At 42.1% G+C, this 22,041-nt stretch overlaps 1 protein-coding gene across 1 annotated transcript in view; it reads right to left on the minus strand.

The window, feature by feature from the left end:
- Positions 1–2,764: 2,764 nt before the first annotated feature.
- trpc7b (transient receptor potential cation channel, subfamily C, member 7b) overlaps positions 2,765–22,041 on the minus strand; it is a gene marked incomplete at both ends in the record, with an annotated part of 53,371 nt that continues 34,094 nt past the window's right edge. Inside the window, 5 exons of the mRNA XM_080035810.1 lie at positions 2,765–2,907; positions 3,252–3,327; positions 5,531–5,611; positions 8,382–8,600; positions 9,355–9,550. Coding sequence (XP_079891936.1) covers positions 2,765–2,907; positions 3,252–3,327; positions 5,531–5,611; positions 8,382–8,600; positions 9,355–9,550 — 715 coding nt within the window. The remainder of the gene's footprint in view (positions 2,908–3,251; positions 3,328–5,530; positions 5,612–8,381; positions 8,601–9,354; positions 9,551–22,041) is intronic.

A 22,041-nucleotide genomic window follows, 5' to 3' on the forward strand; every position in this document is an offset into this window, starting at 1 on the left:
TTGTCTTCTAACTTTATAACTCGCTTGTGTTGTGGGTATTTTGACAGCAAATGTTATAGACTACGCATGTGTGAGGGTGGAGCCGTGACGTCAGCGTTATCAGGGGAAATGGTTTCGGTGTTTACAGGAAACCAAAACCCTTAAGTTTTCCAAAAAATCCTCCCTGGGAGGTGATCTCAAAAACCTGCGGTTTCATGCCTGCGTTTGCTGTTTTCCTGTAAATGATATAGTGCAACCGCGGGAATTTTTCCGCGTTTGCACCGTTTCGTGTTGTCGTGTAAAGTGCCCCTTAGTGACAACGTACTTTAAATAATTCAGAGTGAGGTAAAAAATATATAAGAGCTTGAGGGGACAGTTCACATGGAGCTCCAATACTGTAATTCTGTACAACACACCGTGTGTTATGTGGACATTACAGTGGAATGATAACATAGCATTTTCTCAGTAAGCTTTAATGACTTGTCCTGCTTTTTTCCTGAATCGTCATGACTCCTGATCATAGGTTTTGCATTTTGGATGGAAATGCATTAATTAGATAGCCTGTGAGTAAAGGGGGTGCACAGTCTCTCAAACAAGGGGTCCCTACGCTTGTCCTGTAAAAAGTGAAGACATAGAGAGCAAAGCCGGCCTTTCTGCTGTGAATGAAAGGGCAGACCTGTTTTTAAAGGTCACATATTATGCTCAATTGGCAGGTTCAAAATTGTAATTTGGGGTTCTACTAGAATATGTTTTCATGGTGTTTTGTCCCAAAAAGCAAAACAAATTCTTCTCACAGTGCCATTGCATCTCCTATTTTCAGCTTCTGTCTGAAACGCTCCATTTTAGAGCCTGTCTTTTTAAGCCCCCCTTCCTTAAAAGCCCAGTCTGCTCTGATTGGCCCTAAATCTAACTGCTGTTTAAATCAAACTGCCAGTTAGATTCAGTTGTATCCGGGGGTGTGCTTATCACAGGTGAAGGCAGTGCTAAGATTGGGGTGTGGCTTCATAAGGGGAGATACATTTGACTGCGGCTTTTGAACACTGGTTTTCAGAAGGGTGGAGGTGGAGAGGGTGGTTTTTTCTTATACTTTGGGAGTCTCTTGTCACACCGGGGGACCAATATTAATATTGAAAAAAACATAAAAAAACGGATTGTGCATAATAGTTGACCTTTAAATCTCTTTCTTTTTCCCCCTGTCACTCTCCAGCCCTCCCTGTGTGTCACCCCTTCTCTGGGTTTCCTTCTCTCTCTTCCAAGTGGGTGGGGGGAAGGATGTGTTGATAGCTCCTGGCAGCTCATTGCTGGGCTGCTTCAGTCTTTTTTACCCCGCGGCGTCTCTTCATATCTCATGGTGCTTGTGTTCTCCTCGTCATTTGTCTCCCCTCTATCTCCCGCCCAGCCTTCCTCTCCTCCCTCCCTCACTCCCCTGAAGCCGTTGCCTTTAATAATTAGAATTCAACTGTCAACACAAACTCCCTCCAACAAAGTTTAAGTCACTTATGACCCTTTGACCTCCAGCTCACTTGCAGTCGCAGCAACTACCTTCCCACTACAGTCCTCCCTAATTGCTCATAGCATATAAAAAAACATTGCCTTTTACCTTAAAGCCCCTGTAAACCCAAATCCACATAATCCGTCTAACTATGTCATTTGGGGAGTGTGTTGCATGACGGTAAGCATCTGAAAGTAATAAGGCATATTTATCAATCAAAATGAAATATATTGTCATTTAAGTTTGACACACTTGACAGAAATTCACAATAAGTATTTTGAACCAATCGCGGAATTTCTCTGCCCGAACGTTCTACTCATAGATAGTATATAAAATGGATGTAGTATTTGGGCTGACCTCAGTTATTCTGCATCCAATCGTCGTGGCCTATGCACATCGCCATCTTGTCAGAGTTTGACTCCGCTTAATTTCCTCTTACCGAAAAAGGACATTGATATAACGTCGGGGGGAGGGAAATACGCCCATCTAGCTGACATATACCTCCGAGGAAGTGAGGGCCAGCGGGTGGCTAGCTGTCACTCAAGAATTATTCGTACATTTCAATAGTTTAAAAACTAGCGTAATCCAAAATAATTCACCCCCCTCAGTGTTGTCATGGAGATATGATATAAACATACAAACTAAAATGTTTTTTTTTGGAACAGGCCGTAAATAGGTTTAATAATGCTGTGAAAACGGCCTATTTAACACAGGAGTCAATGAGAAATTGCTCTGTTTTGTTACCACCTCTTAGTGGCCACCCGGTGAATTTCTTTTTTTGTCACGCGTTGGATGCTGGTAGAACTCTGTGGTTGGAGCTTAGTTCTACTGTATACAATGGCCATAGAGACCGTTTGATACGGCCACGCCCACACAGTCCTGTCAAACGATTCAGACAGTAAAAAAGCAGTTTTTTAAACTAAGTTTTATAATATTTATGAACATTTATTTTCTATCAGATTTTTGTACAAGCTTATTGAGACACCCGACTTTAATATCCTATATTGATTTGTTTTACTACTTTAGACTTTAGTTTCCAGAGGCTTTAAGTTAGCAAATGTTCACTCTCTGCCCAGTTTGTTTCTCCCTAGCCTTTTTCCTCCACTTTCTTCTCTGTCTATCTTTATAAACATCCTGCTTCCCCTCTCAACGTTATCAATGTCTTAAAAATGCTGAACCTGGAACCCCTCCTCCCTACCTCCTCCTAATTCCACCCTATTTCACATCTTCCACCCCTCCCTCCCCTCTCCCCCTCTCCCTCCCTCCCTCTCTCTCTCCTTCCCGCGAGTCCTGTCAGTGTCTCATGGAGGTGTTCTTGCCAAACTTGTCGCCGAGTTGTTGGATGAGCATAGCCAGCTCGCCGGCCGCCTCGGACTTCTCCTCCAGCAGCTCATAACGGAGGCTGGAAATGTCTTGCTTGATCTCCTTCAGCTCGCCTGTGCAACACACGCAGTCACACACACGCGGACACATATCACAACAAGTCAGGGCATTGGGCGAAAATAGACTGGCTGCGTTTTGCAGGTAAGCACCTATCACAAAGGCACAGGCAGCGGAACAGTACATGCAGAAACCATTATACACACAGCGCAACCTCATTTCATGCACTTCTCACGCAATCTCACACATACACAGACAGACACACACACACTCACACACACACACACTCCAAACTCCTACCTCTTGTCCTTCACTAACAGTCCATACACTCATGCACACACTGAGCAAAACCATGACACAATGAAGATGAGTGGCCTCAGTGAAAAGGTCATTTTTCTACCTTCATTGACTTCGTCGTTCTCCCTGTCCACTTGAGCCTTCAGCACATAGCGCTTAATCAGGCGCTTCATGATCTTCTACGAGGAGGAGAGGAAAGGAAAGGATTAAATAGACAGACAGACGGTGACAAGGGAATGTGACAACCCCATTGTGTGTCTATGCAGGAGTAAACAAACCTCTTCTACTCTAATGACTTTTTATTCTCACATTAGCACCTCTGAACACACACACATAAACCCAAAGAGACACACACACACACACACACATACACACTCGCACACACACACACACAAAAACTTGCAGACAGTGTGGAGAGAATGGTGTCTCGGAGACAGTGTTGAATACATAGGCTATTGATCTGTAGCCAAGGGATGCAGGGATGTCCTTTAGCTGCCTCGAAAGGCTCATGGGATCAATATTAGCATGTATGCAATGTGGCTATGGGTCAATACCTGTCATCATCACATATAACGGCACACATACATACAGTATGTCTATTCAAGTGACGAAAGGACCACTGAAGAAAGGTATAAGCCCAATACCAATGCTTGCTCTCACAGACTCATGGATTTTTGGAGACGCGTCCTTGCTAAGTCTGTGAAGGCTGAGGGGCTGTCAATTCCACAAGTCCACAAAGGCTCTTAATGTACCCTGCATGTACTGTACACTTTCCTTAAGTCCCGCAGTCCGACCCTGCCTGAGGGAATTACCCACAGTTCATAGCGCTGTGACTTTAAATGCGCTGGTATATGCCTGCTTTTACAAAAAGGACACACTACATTTACAAGGATTTAAAATTGGATAAAATCATACAAAGAAAGGCAGTCAATCCCTGAAGTGCCTCAGCTGTGACGAGGACAGTAAACGTAAATTGAAAAGTCCGAAGCCGACATTAGTTCACCGCAAGTTAAGTCGTATGTTTATTTTGTTTAATGGATGTTGGATTTTTATTAAAACGCCATCTATTTTATATGAATGTCCATTTCATGATTAAACTGAATGTCTGATCATATCTGAATGAATGAAGAGTAAAAAAGAAAAAATAGCTCGCCGCTTGTTTTGTTGTCGCCATGCAGTGCTGTCCCATTCTACCATTTCAAACCCTCGCACTCAAGCACTACAGATCACGTCAGCTTAAGTCTGTAAATGTTCAGGGCTTGACGCTTAAAGGGGGGGATTGGAATTGGGGCATAGATTCTCCTCAGTGCAGAGGTGAAGGGCAGATTAAGAAGGGGAGAGCATCTCTGCACCGTGACTCTTTGAGCTCATTTACCCAGTGTGTGCTATCGATCGCCCTCAAATACAGTAGCTCATTAGAGGCATTTTTGGGCTTACTCTGTTTATTTCTTTTTTCCCCCACTCTTCCTCTTCCTCCTTCTCTCCCTCTTTCGCTCGCAATCATTTGTTCTGTCCTGCCGTCCTTTCAGTCGATACGCTTTCTTCCAAACTCTTGTTAAATCCCTTCCTCCCTGGTCCCCCCCACTCTTCCCTCAACGCTCTCTCCTATCAGTTCCTCTTTACCGCTCCCAGACCTCTAATTTCCTCCCTCCATCTCTCGTCCTGTCATCCCTTATCACCCTCCATCCAGCCAACACTCTCCGCCGCCTCTACACAGCTCGGCTTCTGTTTTGTTCTATATTCCTCACACTGCAAAAAATTCTAGTATAGTATATTTGTCTAAATTATAGTCACATTTCTAACGACACTTAATATAAGTGACTTGTTCAAGTTCAATACGTTAGAATTAAAAATGAGGGTCACAAGGCTGACTTACTATGAGACAAAAGCTTTTGCTATTACTTCTTTCATATGCTGAATATGAGTATTTTACTAGCTAACTTCAAGATATAGCTCTTCTTAAAATGCTAAAATATCACTTGATAATCCTATTTCAAGTACGTAGGTGATTATCTTAAATCGAAAACAGTGCCACTAACGTATTGCTTGAAATAAGTTCAATTACACTTGAAATGTAAGGAATGACATTGACAGGTAGAGGGAATAATACTGCTTTTCAGCATTACAGACTAATTATGATACATAACACTTCCTAACATTAGTGAAAAATGTACCTCAATATGAATTCTCCCAGTCATTTCAATATCTCTTCTATCTTGAAAGGCTTATAACAAGCGAAAAACTTTTTTTTGTTTTTGTTTTTTTCACTTATTTTTGAAGAGACATCTTTTCCAGTGCAGCTTGAATGTTTGGTGACATTTTATTCTTTCTTTTTCTCTTTTTTACCCTCCACACATCTTTTGCTCTCTGTTTTTTTTTTACCTGGTATCTGGTGGGGTGTTTTCTAGATTTCCTGGGGATGAAATCCTCTCCCGGCCGTGGGTAAGCCCTGAAGCGCTCATCCTGTTGCAAGCAAACAAACACAAACAGTCCAGCGTTCAACGTCACATTTCAGGGTCCAGTGAAGTTCTATAATGGAAATCGTTTGAGGAAATATTAAAAGGAGGGCGACAAAACAAAGGATGAAAAGCCGGGGCTCAGTGCTTTGTGTATCTGGCGCTCACAAGACGCCCTCAAAGACAAAGACAATTGGCAGCAGAGTGAATCTCTATTAACTGACTTCTAGATGCCTTCCACGTCCATGACCTTGCTTTGTAGCTTGTGTGCCATTTTGGCGCCGCCGTGTCAAAATGAGTTTAGACTTTAAGTGTGGACACACACAACTAGCTGCTATACTCCATATGCACCGAGCCGGCGGAGGCCTGAGGATATGTCAACATAATAGCCGTGCATTATATAAAACTTTAATCGTGATTATAAAAGCAGCATTCTGTTTTCTCAGAAACGACCGACAAAAGCTTTTAAAGTTTAAAGCCCTGACGGAGCCAAACCACATTCACTGTTAAAGAGTTTTCGATTTGTCTGTCTCAGGGAAAAGCTGAATGTTTATTTTTTTTCATTTCGGTAGAGTAATTTATTTAGGACTTTGTAGGACAGAGAACACCTACTGCTGATACAAACAATTTTCAAGACATAGGGGGCAAATTATTATTTTTTTCATCTCCTCACTGCTTTATTAAACCACACAACAGACACGTATCTTTGGCCATTCCAAACTCCAAATGGCAAATCCCTTTATTGTGTGCTCTGTGATCTCCCTAGCAATGACCTGCTTTGTGGGCCTCTGCTGCCTCCAATTACTGTTATGTTCAATTAATTTACTAACTAACTGCTGTGAATATATGAAAGACATGTCAACCAAAGGGTGTAAACATCAGTTATGTGTGAAAGCAAACACACAGACACATAAATAACCTATATTACCAGAGGTTCATCCAGTTTCTCTTAAAGGTGCACTATGTAACTTTGGATGTGTCAGAGAAGTGAACATTTTCTAAGATATATTCTCATAACTGAATAAACAAACTTTCCTTACGGAAAAAATATGATCCATGGAACACTGTTTGAAGTTAGAAAGCTACCTTATAGTTACCATTTCACTGTTGTTACTTACAGCAACAGGGCCCACCGTTTTGTTTACAAACACATTCTAGTCTTACAGTTGGTTCTAGGTGTTTCGAAATAATTTTGTTTTTATTTATGACGATAGAATGATTTAATACTAAGAATTACATGCAGAGTAAGTATGTAAGGTAAACTAACTGCAAGCTCTGCAAATGTCAACAAACCCCAATCCGCATAAACTGCATAGTGCCCCTTTAAATGTATACATCCTGTCATTTAAATTGGTATAACACTGAAATATGAGAACTAACATGACATATTCAGCACATCACTCTATTCAAACTGTGGATATCCCACATGAGGGACCAAAATACGTGAGCTTATATATATATATATATATATAAGCTCACGTATATATATACTGTATATACAGTGGCTTGCAAAAGTATTCATACCCCTTGAACTTCCACGTTTTGTCACATAACAACCACACAAGTACATTTATTTCATTGGGATTTTATGAGATAGACCAACACAAAGTGGAGCATAATTGTAAAGTGGAATGAAAAAGATACGTGGTTTTTAATTTTTTTCATAAATAAACTGAAAAGTGTGGCGTGCATAAGTACCGACACGTGACAAAATGTGGAAAATCTCAAGGGGTATGAATACTTTCTATATATATTTATATATATATATATATATATAACCCTATATATACATATATATATATATAAACCTGCCCAGACATTTGATCAGACGCAGGCAGATCCAGTGACCCTGACTAATACTTTACTTGTGGCGCTGAGGTGAGCCATTACAGGCGAGAAGGAGTCGAACATAGGATATTCGTGTGGACAAGGCCAGCGCTAAAGATTGATTACGTGTTAAATGACCTAAGCAATTTTTTCTTCACGCTAGACTTTCTTTTCATTACCGTGATTTTATTAAGATGGACACATGGAGGGAGGGAGAGAGAGAGAGAGAGAGAGAGAGAGAGAGAGAGAGAGAGAGAGAGAGAGAGAGAGAGAGAGAGAGAGAGAGAGAGAGAACATGTGGAATTGAAAGTTGCATTCCTGGCATTGCAGTGGCAATATCATATACATGTCCTTGGTTTTAACCACAAGGCCATATGAGCCCATTGTTCATATACTATATTTTATATTTGCTGAGAATACATAATCGAGTTATTGCAAAGTCCACTACAGATTGTTATGTGCCCTATTAGTGAGATAGTAGCTGGGAGGTGGGCCTGCCAAAGAGAAATAGCTGGAAGGAAGGAACACTGCTGGTAATTAGTATGATGGCCATTGCAGCAGAAAAGGGAAAAGAATACACAAAAGGAAGAAAGCTGCTGTTCTGTGTAAACTGTCACTTCATTATACCATCCTCTTCTTGTTTGAGAATGATATGCCCAAATGGGAGGCAAGAAAAACACGTTGCATGTTGTCAGTAATTAGGTTGCAATAACACTAAAAAAAATGTAGCAATAATCAAAGCCATTCAAAAAAACAATACTACTAAGACGAACAGAAACACATGATATGATTCAGGTGGTTCTTGCCAGTTGGTTTACAAAATCATTAATTAAGAATTTGTTGTTGCAGTGTCAAAAATAATGTCAGCCCATTAGTAGTTTGTTTGCACACTGTTTAGCTTGTGTCTGTAATGAGAATCGAGTACTACTCATAGTAGTCCCGACACTAACCTTTGCTTGTGAGTTGAGCATGCCCATCTCCACCTCGTTATGGTGACGGCTGTTGGCCTTGCAGAGGTAAATCAGGCAGCACTTGATTCGTAGGACCATGTAGTAGAAGGACTTTGGGCTGGGCACCAGGTTGAATGGGGCGGGCAGCGTGCGGCCCTCGTCAAAGTAAGACAGCCACAGCTTGGCCCGGGCAAACTTCCACTCCACGTCAGCATCCTCCTGCACAGGCAAACACACACACACAGGAGGTGACACAGGGGTAATGTTTGAAATAAGCACGAAAGATGGAAGGGGGAGATAAAAAAATAAATAAACCCCATCTGATTGCATAAACCTTTGAGAATTACATAGTACATTACTCAATTCTTGTTCTAGGAGTATTTGGGGACAAATTATCAGTCTCATTTGATGGTTTACTTTGAGTCGAAACAATTAAGTCCACACCAATATACTGTAGCTTCTTTATGACACATTCATCAACATACTGGTGTTATCTAATAGTTAATGTGAATGATTGCAAATTAAGGCCAATGTTTGGTGATGTTTGGTATAGCTATTGATCAGTATTACAATGAAAAGTGATTGTTGTGAAAGAAACTATGTAGAGGTAGAAGAATGAAACTTAAAAAATCAAAGGATAACATTGTAGCAAGAGCAAATAAACTGACACTTGTCTTATGATGTTTGAAAAAAAAATTTGGGGAAATACTTTTCTTGGTTGTAATGTCCCTGTTTTTGTGCCAACTGAACTTTCCACTGCAACTTTTTGCTTTTTTAGTTCCTATTTTGTGTTTTTGTTTGTCGCCACTGTATTGATCGTCTATGGCTAGTGGCACTTTCAACTCAAATCACCCTTTTCTAATCCTCCTGCAGGAACAGAAGTAAACAAAACAAAAATCGTTATTGACCTGTTGACAAAAAAAAATAAATCATCCCCTTTTCCTGCATTTAAATGGCCATCTCATTTCTGTACCTCTATCTCCTGGTAGGAGCTGTTGATCATGGCGATGAGCATGTTGAGGAGCACCACCACCATCATGACGTTATAGATCCCGTACAGCACATAGCCAATGTTCTCTATGAACTTATGGTCGTACTTCAGGACCACGGAGATCACTTCAGACAACCCGAATATGGACCAGAACAGAGTCTTAAAACTCTCCTCCACCCTGACAGGAAAGAGGAAAAAAAACAGTACATGTCAGTTAATACACACACACACACACACACACACACGCACATTCGAAACAAATAAGATGCATTTTAATACTGTGGGGTTTATGGCGTGGCACTGATGAAATAACTGATGAGTCATGTCCAATTTCAACACATTATCCCATTTATCTCCCGCGGACGCACACATGAAAACAACACACACACACACACACACACACACACACACACACACAGGCTTGACTCCTCCCGAGAAGCCGATAAAGCAAGACGTGACTCCAACTTCCGCATCAGAGATCGTTTGGTTTACATAAATCAGTTCATTAAGTCTTTGGCCGTGCGCTGTGTCGACCTTTAACGCAAAATCCCCCCGTAAACATCATCACGGCCGTTAAAACCAGCTTGGTCAAGTAAAGTGGTCTTTGAACCTCAATGTAAAAGATGATTTAGGATAGATTGAGGTTTAGTGTAGAGAAAACAAGACACCGTTTGTGGATTAATAGCTCAGTAAGTAAAAAAAAAACTATATAAAAAAGCAAAAAGCAGCATAATATTTGGAACATTGACATTGATATTCAAGTAACACGTCTGTGGTAAATATTCCATGAGTGCATTGCATGGTCTTGAGCTGACTGAAGCAAGGCTCAGTGTGGGGAGGGAGAAGCCTCCTGGTTGGACTGCTGGAGGGGATTTGGGGTGGAAGGAGGCTGTGTGGAGAGAAGATCAGTAGAGTCCTGGGCTGGGACTGTTCTGCGTCTGCCAACTTAAGTTCTTTTCAAGGAGATACAGTTTCATACAGGGCCAGGTGAAGGCACGGAGAGAGAAAGAAGAAAACATACTCTTGTGTGCATAAAAGGACACAAACAGACACACACAGACACAGACTCTTCTAAAGTACTTTGAGCTGCCTTGCCTTCTCTCTTCTTTAACACACTTGAAAAAACTTCACCCACCTTGCCTCGTGTGAATGTCGATAGTTAGCCTGCTATCCCCTATCGGTGTATGAATGTGTGTGTGAATGGTAACGTGGGAAAGGAAAACAGGTCTCCCTTGCAAAAGAGTCTTCGGTCTCAATGGGATATACCTGTATAAATAAAGGTTAAAAAAAAAGGAAAAAAAAACAAAAAACAGATAGTCCTTTTTTGTATTCTGGCTTTAACCCTTTAACCCCAAACACAGTCTTTCACCTCTCTTTAACTCCACTGCATGACTTCTAAGAATATGCTCTGCATTTTTTCCAAAGCATCTCCTTGAAAAAAACATTCCTTTTAAGAGGCTCTTACCTGATCTTAAAAACTCACAGAACTGTCTCTTCGTGCATCATATTTAGTAAAGAACAACCCTGTTCATTGTTGTTACTCAATTACTCTCTTCAATGATTACCTTAACGGATCTGGCCTTTGGGTGTCTGCCTTATCACTATTTCCCTGTTCGTTTCTATTTATTTGGCAACTTCCTTTTGGTACCTTCTTCCCCCAACAGGTTTGTTTTGAAGGCTCTGTAATATGTGTGACGTGATTTCTGACATAAATATATAAATATAAAAGCTCTTTCATTTTGTCACCTCTAATCTGACTCTTTCAATATTAGTTGGTTGTTGTGTTATCGTCCTAATCTGCGCCTGGTACCAACAAAGGGGACGTGACACAATTGGGACATGTACCACGTATTCATCATACCTTTTAACCTCGGACTGATTTCCTCTATGATCTTCATACATGCTTCAGACATGACGCAAACATGCCAGATGTCATGGTGATGTTATGCATGGTATCACTGCTAATATGCCTGTCGATAACGAACACACTCACGTATGTTAATTATGTCTATGCACAGAGCTTTGTACTTAGTGTTGACCGTTGTGTAACCTTTCTTGCATGAGAACTTCCTTATGTAAATGTATCAGTCACACCATTTCAGAACAAAAAAGGACCGTCTATAACCTCATTAACATAAGCATCCTGAACATGTTTTTTCTCAATCAGTATGATCATCATTCATTCTATGGGTGAGCATAAACACACAAAGTTAGAACAGCTTTGGTTATTTTACATCTGAAGTTTCTTTTTTCAGCTGAATATATCCTCAAGTTTAATATGTTGGGAATGGATTAAAAAGATTTACTTTTGCTTGATATCCACATTATCACATGAGTGTGCACTGCTGTCTTGTGACCTGAAAAATGTGCAAAAAAACAATACTTGCAAACTCTACATACAGTATATATGTATTACACTTGGGTATACCGAGGGGAAAAAAACACTGGAACCTCGCAGCACTGCGTTGTCTTGCCCCTCCTCCTGATGCCTATCAACTCTGACCTTTAAAGACACCATTGATCAATACAATTAAGAACAAATTACAATGTGCAACGATGCATCGATTTACACAGCTGCTACATGAGACATTTATTTCCCCGAAACCACGATGACATTTTAACCAACACAACCTCATTAAGTTACTTGTACTTTAATAAGTAAGCATTACCAAAAAAAACCTGGGTGCAGAGGCAAGCACGTTACACTATTACTATCATTAGCATCAACAAATGACAGTGACGTCAGGCCGGCGTCAGAGGCCTTTGTGAACAGAAAAACCTTCACAATAGTTCTGGAGTGGTTTTCATCTCTGCGTTGCTGTAATAGATAGCCTAGCCTAGACGTCAGTCAGATCGCTGCTGTGAGACGAGCTGCCACCAAAGGCTCTTATCGACAACACCATCATCTCACTCGCTATTCACACAACACACACAACCGCGCACGCACAAACGCACACGCGCACACACACACACACACACACACACACACACACTCACCAGCCTTGTCGTGCAATCAGGCAAACTGAGGAGGGTGATTTGAGTGGACCTGCCTAAGAAACGTGTCATTTGCGAGCCTTAACGCCTCGTCACTTATCTGGAGCCTCTCAATACAAGATAGAAAAAGCTTTTCCCCACGGCTTTGAAATATGAAAATAAATAAAAAATCCAATTATTCTGTCTTCCAACTCTCCTTCCCACTCGTGTGAAATGCTCCCTTGATTTAGATTTCCATGTTCCAAAAATGTGAGTCGATAACGTTGATAACGATGAAGGGCTTCGTTCCAGGCAACATTAATGTGCCATTAAATCAGGGACACACTCACACACGTACAATTACACTCTCACCGCACAGCACAGCAGAACATCCCATAAAGATAGTTCATCTGTTCGCCCGGGCAAATTTATATTTCATTTTCAAGTAACTTCCAAAAATATGCCTGGCATTGTTATGTGTTCGCAGCATTACCGGAAGTGAACCCCCTTCCTTTCCAGCACCATCCAAGTCGGCCAAGATACATGGCTACGTACATTAGACTTCATCGCTTCTATCCATTTTCTTATACAGCCAGAATATGGATACAAGTATGAAGGCTCTTCTTTAATACTTGATAATGCTCATGCATGGGCGGCCACAGTACTGCTGCTGTGAATCATCATTTGTTTTTGTACGCCCCGCTTACTGCTTATTTAATTCTCCGAAAATCGGTGTGAGGTGCCTCTCTCCGGGACAAAGTGCAATTATGAAAAATCTGAAATGATTCCAAGGAGATCAACAACATTGATACATTTGTGTGTGTGTGTGCTTTGTGCTAAGGTAGTCTAGCGCTCATGTGTGTATTAAGCAATATCCTGTTAGCAAGATAAATGAGATGCCCGATGCTCCGGATAATGGAAGTTGTTATTCTTTTTTGGGCAACCTGTGAATGAGATTATTTAATTTGAAAACTTGAGGAGCGTGTGAGTGTGTTTTTTTAATATAATGATATTGTACACCCGGGGTAAGGGAATCAGCAGGGACAGTGGGCAGCTGGAGACAGAGATGGACAGTGTGTTATTATCTGTTATTAGGAGTGGCAGCTCCCAAAGGGACCCACGCAACTTGACTGCTTCACACACAAACGTGGGAGCATGCACGCACGCACACACACACACACACACACACACACACACACACACACACACACACACACACACACACACACACACACAGTAGTGTTAGTTCAGGCAGGGTACGGAGTCAAGGCGGCTGTCAAACCCTGCACGTCAGCTGACAGCCAGTTTACGCCCCTAGCATCCCATTGGCCATCCACTCAAAGTGGCGCCTCAATTAAGCTGCTCTAGCCTGCCTACAGGTGCTGCTTCCTCTGCAAGCTCTTGCAACCCACCTCCACCTCCTTGTTTACTGTATTTGTCTACAATGTCATTTCTGTTGTCATTGACGCTTGTTCTGTTCTGTCCCCTAGGGGTACTTGCTGCAGCTCCCCACACCTTTCGGGATTCCATGTAGCTCATGGAGGACAGAGGGATGGCTCTCTCTGCCTTAAGCCTTCCACGTGTGCGCGTGGAGGGTGTGGAGATCCCAGATCAGAACCATACCGCCAAATATAATTACTGCAAAGTATTCTGCTAAATTGCAATAAACTTCTATTTTGACTAAAGTATTCCTGACTGAAGTGCCCTTACCCCTCCAGGACACTGACAGTTAAGAACTAACTGTTACTCACTCTCTGTCCCTCTCTATCACACAAACATATACACACTCATATAATGGTGTGCGCCTGTGTGTGTGAGTGTTAGGGGACTGGTGAGTCACCTCAGCTCTGCGGGAACGGCCCAAACCCAATCACAGACAGGCCCAAATCAACCCACCCCCAAGAGACATGCTCTCTCTCTCTCTCTCTCTCTCTCTCTCTCTTTCTTCATGCTTGTTTGTTACAGTCTCTCTCTCTCTCTTTCTCTCTCTCGACATCATCTCGTTCGCTCCCTCTATTTCGCTCGGCCATTTTCTCATTATATTCCCATTGCCATTGCTTTTATATCTTTCTCTGCATCATCCTACCCTCTCTCTCACTCTCCTCCCATCCTTTACTCCGCATCAGCTGTTTGGCTATTTCTACTCAATGTATTCATTTGATTTATACATTTTTATTTTTCATTACTTTACCCTTCCCATAAATTGGACCCTCTTTGTTTAATCTGCAGCACTATTGGCCAGATGTGTATGCAAATGTGGACTCTGTTAACGGCTGCATCTGGCCTTCTGCTCAGTCTCCCTCCCTCTGCCCTCCAGTCATCACCAATATATTAAATCTCTCCTTCTCGATCAACTCTTCTCCGTTTTTCTTAACCTCTCCTCTCCAGCAGACAGACCGGTAGTCAGACAGACAGGCAGTTGAAAGATCTATAAAATATTACGTTGAGTTTAACTTTCTATCCGTCGTGCCAAAAGGGGCTGTCACCATGGCGACAGCAGGGGGCATTGCCCACCTCGGCTATTTGAATGAATGAATGAATGAGTGCTTCTCCCGTGAGATGTTTCCATGCTATCCTGCCTGCCTGTGTGTGTGCTGTGTGTGCTGTATGTGTGTGTGTGTGTGTGTGTGTGTGTGTGTGTGTGTGTGTGTGTGTGTGTGTGTGTGTGTGTGTGTGTGTGTGTGTGTGTGTCTGTAAGAGAGTGAGTTTAAAGAGCGAGAAGGAGAGCCAAAGGGGAACAGAAAAAAACCTGATGTGTGTGTCTAATAATTGTGCCCGTTCCTTCTGTTTATGTATAACTGCGTGACAGACAGTGGGGTGCAGAACGAGGCGGATAAAAAGCAGCCCAAAATGAGGCCGTTTTGGTTTGTATCTTCCAGAAAGTTTAGAGCAATCCTTTTAAGCCGGGGATACAACACCACATGAGGAGCAATTAGGAGTGTTTTGGTAGTGAATCAGGCTTGACATCAACTTTTTATTTTTATTACATTTTTATGTTTATGTCTGTTCCCTGGCTCCCTTTCATGTCTGTCTTTTCTGTCCCTCTGTTAGTTTATGTTGTCTATATCTTTTCATGCCACACAGCACAAGCCAATCTGTGGCGCCGGTTTTCAGCTACTGTTGTGTCGGATATCAGCCAGACAAATAATGATTTTTATGAACACTCTTAATTTACCAATGAAGTTATTAATAATCTGTTCACCAAACAGCAACAGAAGACACTTTAGAACAGGGGTTCTCAAACTTTTGATAGCTGAGGGCCAATTTAGGAACCCAACATTGGACCGAGGGCCGCCGAAGGAAAAAAAATTATAAAACTGAAATAATTTCAATGGCCAGCGTCTTTGCGTCTTTACAGTTTACATGTATTGGTCAGCATCCAATACTGTGTAATTAACACATTTAAAGTAATAAATGAAGGGCTAGGTCTCATTTCAACATTGGGGAACACACATTAAAAGCGGGGGTCTGGGGGTTGTCCCCCAGAAAAATTTGAGGTTCGAACACTTCATTTTGTGCATTTTGGTTAATTTTTAAGCAGTAATTTGTGTCTTCTGTATTTATTTATGGTGGAAATGTTAAGGAAAAGACAACTCGCTCCCATTGACACACATCTAATGGAATATAAATCAAGGCACTGAGGCATTCTGTATTGCATTCAAATATTTATTCTTCTTTATTGTTCAAAACTTTCTACACATTGAAAACGTATCACCTTTTGGAGTGTTTTTTTTGTAGGACTCACTACTCATGATGCAGCAGCAGTGTTAACTATTATGACACTATACATTGGAAATAAACAGGGTGGGCTATCAGCAGTCAACTAGGCAGATAGTTCCATGGCTATCAGCAGCTAGCTAACGTTAGTTTGTTAGCTAAACTTTAGGCAAAAGAGTTAGAAACCAGATAATGTTAGCATCCATCCTTAGACACTTGACCTAATCTAATTCACCTTGAATGTGAGAAAGTGCATCGTATTAGGCTTGACAAGCTCACTATCTAACAACTTACATTGGGACCACTACACTGCCTGCTGCACTGCGGGAGGCTGACCAGCCGTCTGCAACGAGAGGCAGAGGCCAGCCGAACTTCGCAAGTTTAATAAGTGGGGAATGAATACAAACAATTAGGAGGGATATTTAAGTGTTTCGACCCCTGTACTGTTTTTACTGTTACGGGGGACGCATCCCCTCCGTGCGTTTCAATAAAAAAAATAAAAAAAAATTATTTATTTATTTATTTTTTTAATAATTCATAATTCAATGCGGGCCGCCAGATATGCTTCCGCGGGCCGCCATTGGCCCGCGGGCCGCACTTTGAGAACCACTGCTTTAGAATAAGGGTACATTAATTAACTGATAGTTAATGCTTACTTTGAATTGAATGCATGCTATATATATTGCGATATTCCGCATAGTTCAGCGAAAATGTATAAACAGAGCTGAAATACAAGTTGCTGTGTAAGATCTGGGCTGTCTTGAAAGATCACATCACATTGATAATGAGGCACGAACTCTCATTCAAATTCAAATCCCGGTAATTCCAGGCAACTAGCCATACTGCGACACATGCGATCTACATGAGCGGAGGTTGAAGTTCAAAACCTGTTTTAAACCTGCATTTATTTTTTCTATAAAATATCCATACCGTAGCTGAAGATACGATACAGATATCGATGAAATAAACGATATAATGCCGTATCGATATTTTAGCACAGAGTGTAATGGAATAATTTATTGAAAAATACTGAAAAAATGCCACAAAATCTGAAGCTATTTGGTGCGAGCGTTGACATTTCAAAGCCCATATTGGTGACACTGGATGACTGCATTCTTAATCTGTTATTCTTCTCTGTGTGTCTGTATTGCCTTCATTGTAATTGGGTGTTCTCTCAGCAGTGCTTGACGGCTGAACATGACACCATTGACTTTTCTTCAGAGCAAGTGAATTCTCTTTTTTGCTCACTCTGACTGTGCCTCAACTGTCTCATTCACCATCCTGCTCTCTCACTTCTTGTCATAGACCCAGATTATTTCACCACCGCCGTCCAACTCTATATCCCTCAGTCTAGAATCAACAACTCACACTCGCAAAACTTTCTTTTTTTCTTTGTCCTCACGACACTTCCTCTCAGCCGTCACTTCGCCTTCGACTTCATACTCCTGGCCTGCATCTCCAATCTCCACATTTCCATGTACCATCCATTATCCACTCCTCCACTCTCCTCTTTTGTCTCTATTTGCATCCCTGCCACTCTCCCACTCTCTCTCTCTCTCTCTCTCTCTCTCTCTCTCTCTCTCTCTCTCTATCTCCCTCCATTTACATTGCATTACATGGCTCTGTCCTTGGCTTTAATCTGATAAGCCTGCTATCTTGCCCGTACTGTCTCGGCGCTCATTGTGTCTTTCAATTCAATCATGTTTCACTGGCATGAAAAGAAGGCCCCCTGTTGCCAGAGCATAAACAATCCATAACAATATAGCCCATTATGGTAAATAAACAGACGTGAACAAGTCATAATGAATTTACTGCTGGAAGAAAAAGCAACAGCAAACAAAATCAGTATATATATATAATCAACATACTATGCGTTATTTCTTCCTAACCTTTAACATTGGTTACTGTTCAAATGTGTGCCACCAAAATCTAGCTTGTGTGGCTGCTGTGCTCCTGTCTGTTTGCTCAGTTTGCTTGACCTTCACTCATCCACTCTCCCTTTCTTTGCACTCCTTTGTCTATGTCTCCCTGTTGGTCCAACACATTTTGCCTGAATATACAGCCCAGACAAAAGCCCCCTCCTCCTCCTCCTCTGCATCTCTCTCTCTTCTCATTTCTCTTACCCTCCATCTCCCACTCCACTCCTTCCCGACAGACTTTATCTCCTTACTTTGCGGCACAGCTGTTGCCTGTCACTATGATTGCACCGCGTTTGTTCACGATAATTTCCGCCGTTTCACTTTCGGCATCAGCATAATAGTTATATTTATTTTCTTTCCTTGACACCCCGCTGTGTCTTTTCCCTTTTACTCTGCACTGAAATATATGCAAGGCTTCCACCTCCATCTTCCACTTTTTTCTCCCTTTACCTCTGCTGTACTCTCCCTCACTAAGTCTGTCTGTCTCTCTCTATCTCTCAGTGCAGTATTGAAATACATGGTTGACCACAACATTCTGACAGGTCCACTGCTCAGCCAGTCCCTGTCCAAATCAGAATCCCGGTGAGCCTATGTGTGAATTGATCTGTGCAAAATCTATTTTGCTTGCCCACTTAAGCACCTGTTAGAGCATATGCAAGAACAAACGGGAGGTGTATGTGCTTGTCCATTGTGTGCGTGGCATTGGTTTAGTGTATTTGCATGTGTGTGTGTATGTCTATGTGTATGTGTGTGTGTGTTTCTTCTTTTCAATTGTGTGAGTCAGATAGCCGTCTCCCGCCTCTTGGGATTGGACATGTGTGAAGCTATGACCCCTCAGTCTTCATTAAGCCCTGTCCAGCTGTGCATGCATGTGTAAATGAGTGTGAGTTTTAGCTTGTGTGTGTGAGTCTATGTACTGTATGTATGGCAGAGTGTGTTATCCTCCTTCGTCATAACCCACCCCTCATTCCCCTACACCCCTCTCCCCCCCCCAGCCCGAGTGCTCCCTCCTGGGCAATCATTTCTACCTCCACCTGGCTTACTCTTCCTCTTCCTGTATAAGAGCTATTAGGCCAGCCCTTGCTTTTGCCCTCCATCAAAAATGTGCTGTCAGATAGCTGGAGTCACATAACACACACACACACACACACACACACACACACACACACACACACACACGGCCAGAACTGACACTTATTACATCCACACAGGCATGTGATGTTCTGTGCTGGAATACAGAGATAAATAGATAGACGGGAGATTGACACAGGAAAAGGCAAAGCTATTGATAACAGTCATGACAACACGGTTAAGACACGCCGGGGGAATTTGAATTGAAATTGATTTTTTTCAACAACATATTGAAACCGTGGGTTGATTTGATTACCATAACATTATAAACAGCATAATACTAAATACAAGACTGCCCCTCTAGACAGTCAGCGCATTTGCTCTATCAGGCACCATTCTACAGGCAGGTTGAGATTTGAAGCTACACTGACCCCTGGTGGCGAGACTGACAACAACAGCAGAATTGTAGGTTTTTCTGTCATGCTAAAAATATCTCTATGCATCTCCCTGAGAAGGCAGTTTATTCAAAAGATGTCAGATGAACACCAGTGGGGCTAATTTAGAAGCAGGAATTATGGGACATGTTCTTGCCAAAAAATAAACTAGGTCTTTTCTGTACTTGTCTATTGCATTTTCAGAACGTCTTTATTATGTCTGACTCCCGGGCTGTGTGCTCACAATCCTTCCGACTGTCCATTTCAATTGCACTGGCATCTGTTGCTACCTGCCTATCTTCCTCCCTGACAGATAACTCTCTCTCTCTCTCTCTCTCTCTCTCTCTCTCTCGTATACCACTGCTCTGTCTGTCTGTCTTGCTCATCACGTTTGCCTAGAGATCTTTGGCTCCATGTGGGCAGCCAAGCAGAAACTCACAGCCTCTGACTTCCCTTTGTGCTGAGGGCTCATCAGAAGAGCTATACTGTATATGTGCACAGAAGAGAGGTGCAGGTTAAGTTAGCACGGGAGTCCTCACACTTGAATTCCTATCACACACACACACACACACACACACACACACACACACACACACACACACACACACACACACACACACACCTTTTAACATCAGCGACTCCATCTGAGTTAAATGTTCAGCAGGTCGTAAACTTGAGAATTGCTTCCAGGCTTCCCATAAGCTTACAGGAGGAAAAATGTGTGGATAAAATAAAAGGGCTTAGGCTGCACAAATATAACATAGGACTATGGTGGTTGTGACCCCCATCTACTTTTATAGATCTTATCGGCTATATGTGTGTGATATACTATACCATGTGAAGGGGGTGAACGCAATTCACAACTCTCTGACCTGATGATGCTAAACAAAGGTGTGTAAATGGACAGTGTTTAAAGGCTAAGCTTAGTTACACACACACACACACACACACACACACACACACACACACACACACACACACACACACACACACACACACACACACACACACACACACACACACACACACACACAAGCAAACAAACAAACAAACAAACAAACAAACACACACACACACACACATAGATTAAAAAGAACGTATAAAGTGGAAATATGGCAGGTAGGCAGACAGGTGTATGACCAGATATGAAGTAGGCTACTAGGCAGACAGAGAACTGGATCACAATAATTGTACAAGCTTGCCAAAAACAACTAGAGACAGCAGAGTGGGGGCAATGCTCCCAGGTCATTCTAGCTTTTATCACATTTAATCAGTTGGTTTTGGTTCTATCCCTTTGGGGAAATCTAAATGCAAGGCAGGTCTTGGCCTTGTAAGCAAACTTTGGTGTAGCAAACTGTGTGGTTTCCTGGGAGTAAACAAGCACACATCGCAACGTTTACGCTTATGAGGAAAAATGCTTATGTTGACATCTGGGAGCAATTTGTCATGGTTGGAAAAACTGATAACACCAAATATAACTAAAGGGTAAAACATTTATTCTTGACTTTTTTCAAATATTGCCACGGTAAGTATATCAATCTTCACTCCCTCTGCCAAACTACCTCTGGTTGTAATGACAAAACTTCCCATGTTAGATTATGTTGACATATGGCGCTTTTCCACCGCACATGTAGCTCTACTCGACTCAACTCGACTTAGCTCAACTTGGTTTTGGTAGCAGCACGGGTCGTTTTCCAAATAGTAGCCTACCTCCTGAACGTGGGCGGGGTCGTCACACAAAGGGGCAGAAAGCCGACTCCGGAGCCAAGTAGCAAAGTAGAAATTATGAGCAGTTGTTGTACTATTAACTGAACCAACCTCCAAAAATACGGATGGAAAATGTTTAAGGAAAACCACCATTGTATCTGTTTGCTAATAGAAGTAGGAGAATGTTGCGACCGGCCATTGAAAGGGAGGATTGGTGTCCCAATGTGTGACTCAGCCACTCAATCAGCTGTAGGGATGCGTCACGTAAATCCCTTGGCACATAAACAAGGACAGCATAAAGTTGACTGTTTTGTGCTTGTTTCAGGATACGTGTTTGCAAATGCAAGTCGTCTCTCAGCCTGAATATTTTATTGAGGTAATCGGTGCAGTCCGAGGCTTGTAATGTAATCGCTCGCTATCATTTCTGTCCCAGCTGGCTACTATAGGCTATAGCTGCTAGCTGCCCTACATGTCTCCTCTCGTGTCGTGTACAGTATGTTAAAGTAATATCCTCAACAACCAACACAACTAGGTGAGCTTAGCGAATATATGGACTTTTAATTAAGTTTTTTCGGATCTGCGATGCAAATCAAATGAAAGAGAGCCAGAGAAGGCTGCACGCGGCGAGACAAAATACACTTGAAAAGTCCCGGAGAGTTTGGGAGAATATACAATAGAATGAAGCCGGGAGTCTCAGGCCCATCAGTGGCCGGCAGTATGCCGACGTCACCTTTTAGCATCGGCTCAGCTCACTTGGAACTAAGAGCGAGGCAATACCAAAAAAACAGCCGCTACCAGGTACAAGGTACCATGATTTTGCGGAGAAAACGCCAAAAGTGGGAGTTGAG

This window comes from Ammodytes marinus (genome assembly GCF_949987685.1).
Source record: "Ammodytes marinus genome assembly, chromosome: 10".
In the NCBI taxonomy this organism is placed as follows: domain Eukaryota; kingdom Metazoa; phylum Chordata; class Actinopteri; order Uranoscopiformes; family Ammodytidae; genus Ammodytes; species Ammodytes marinus.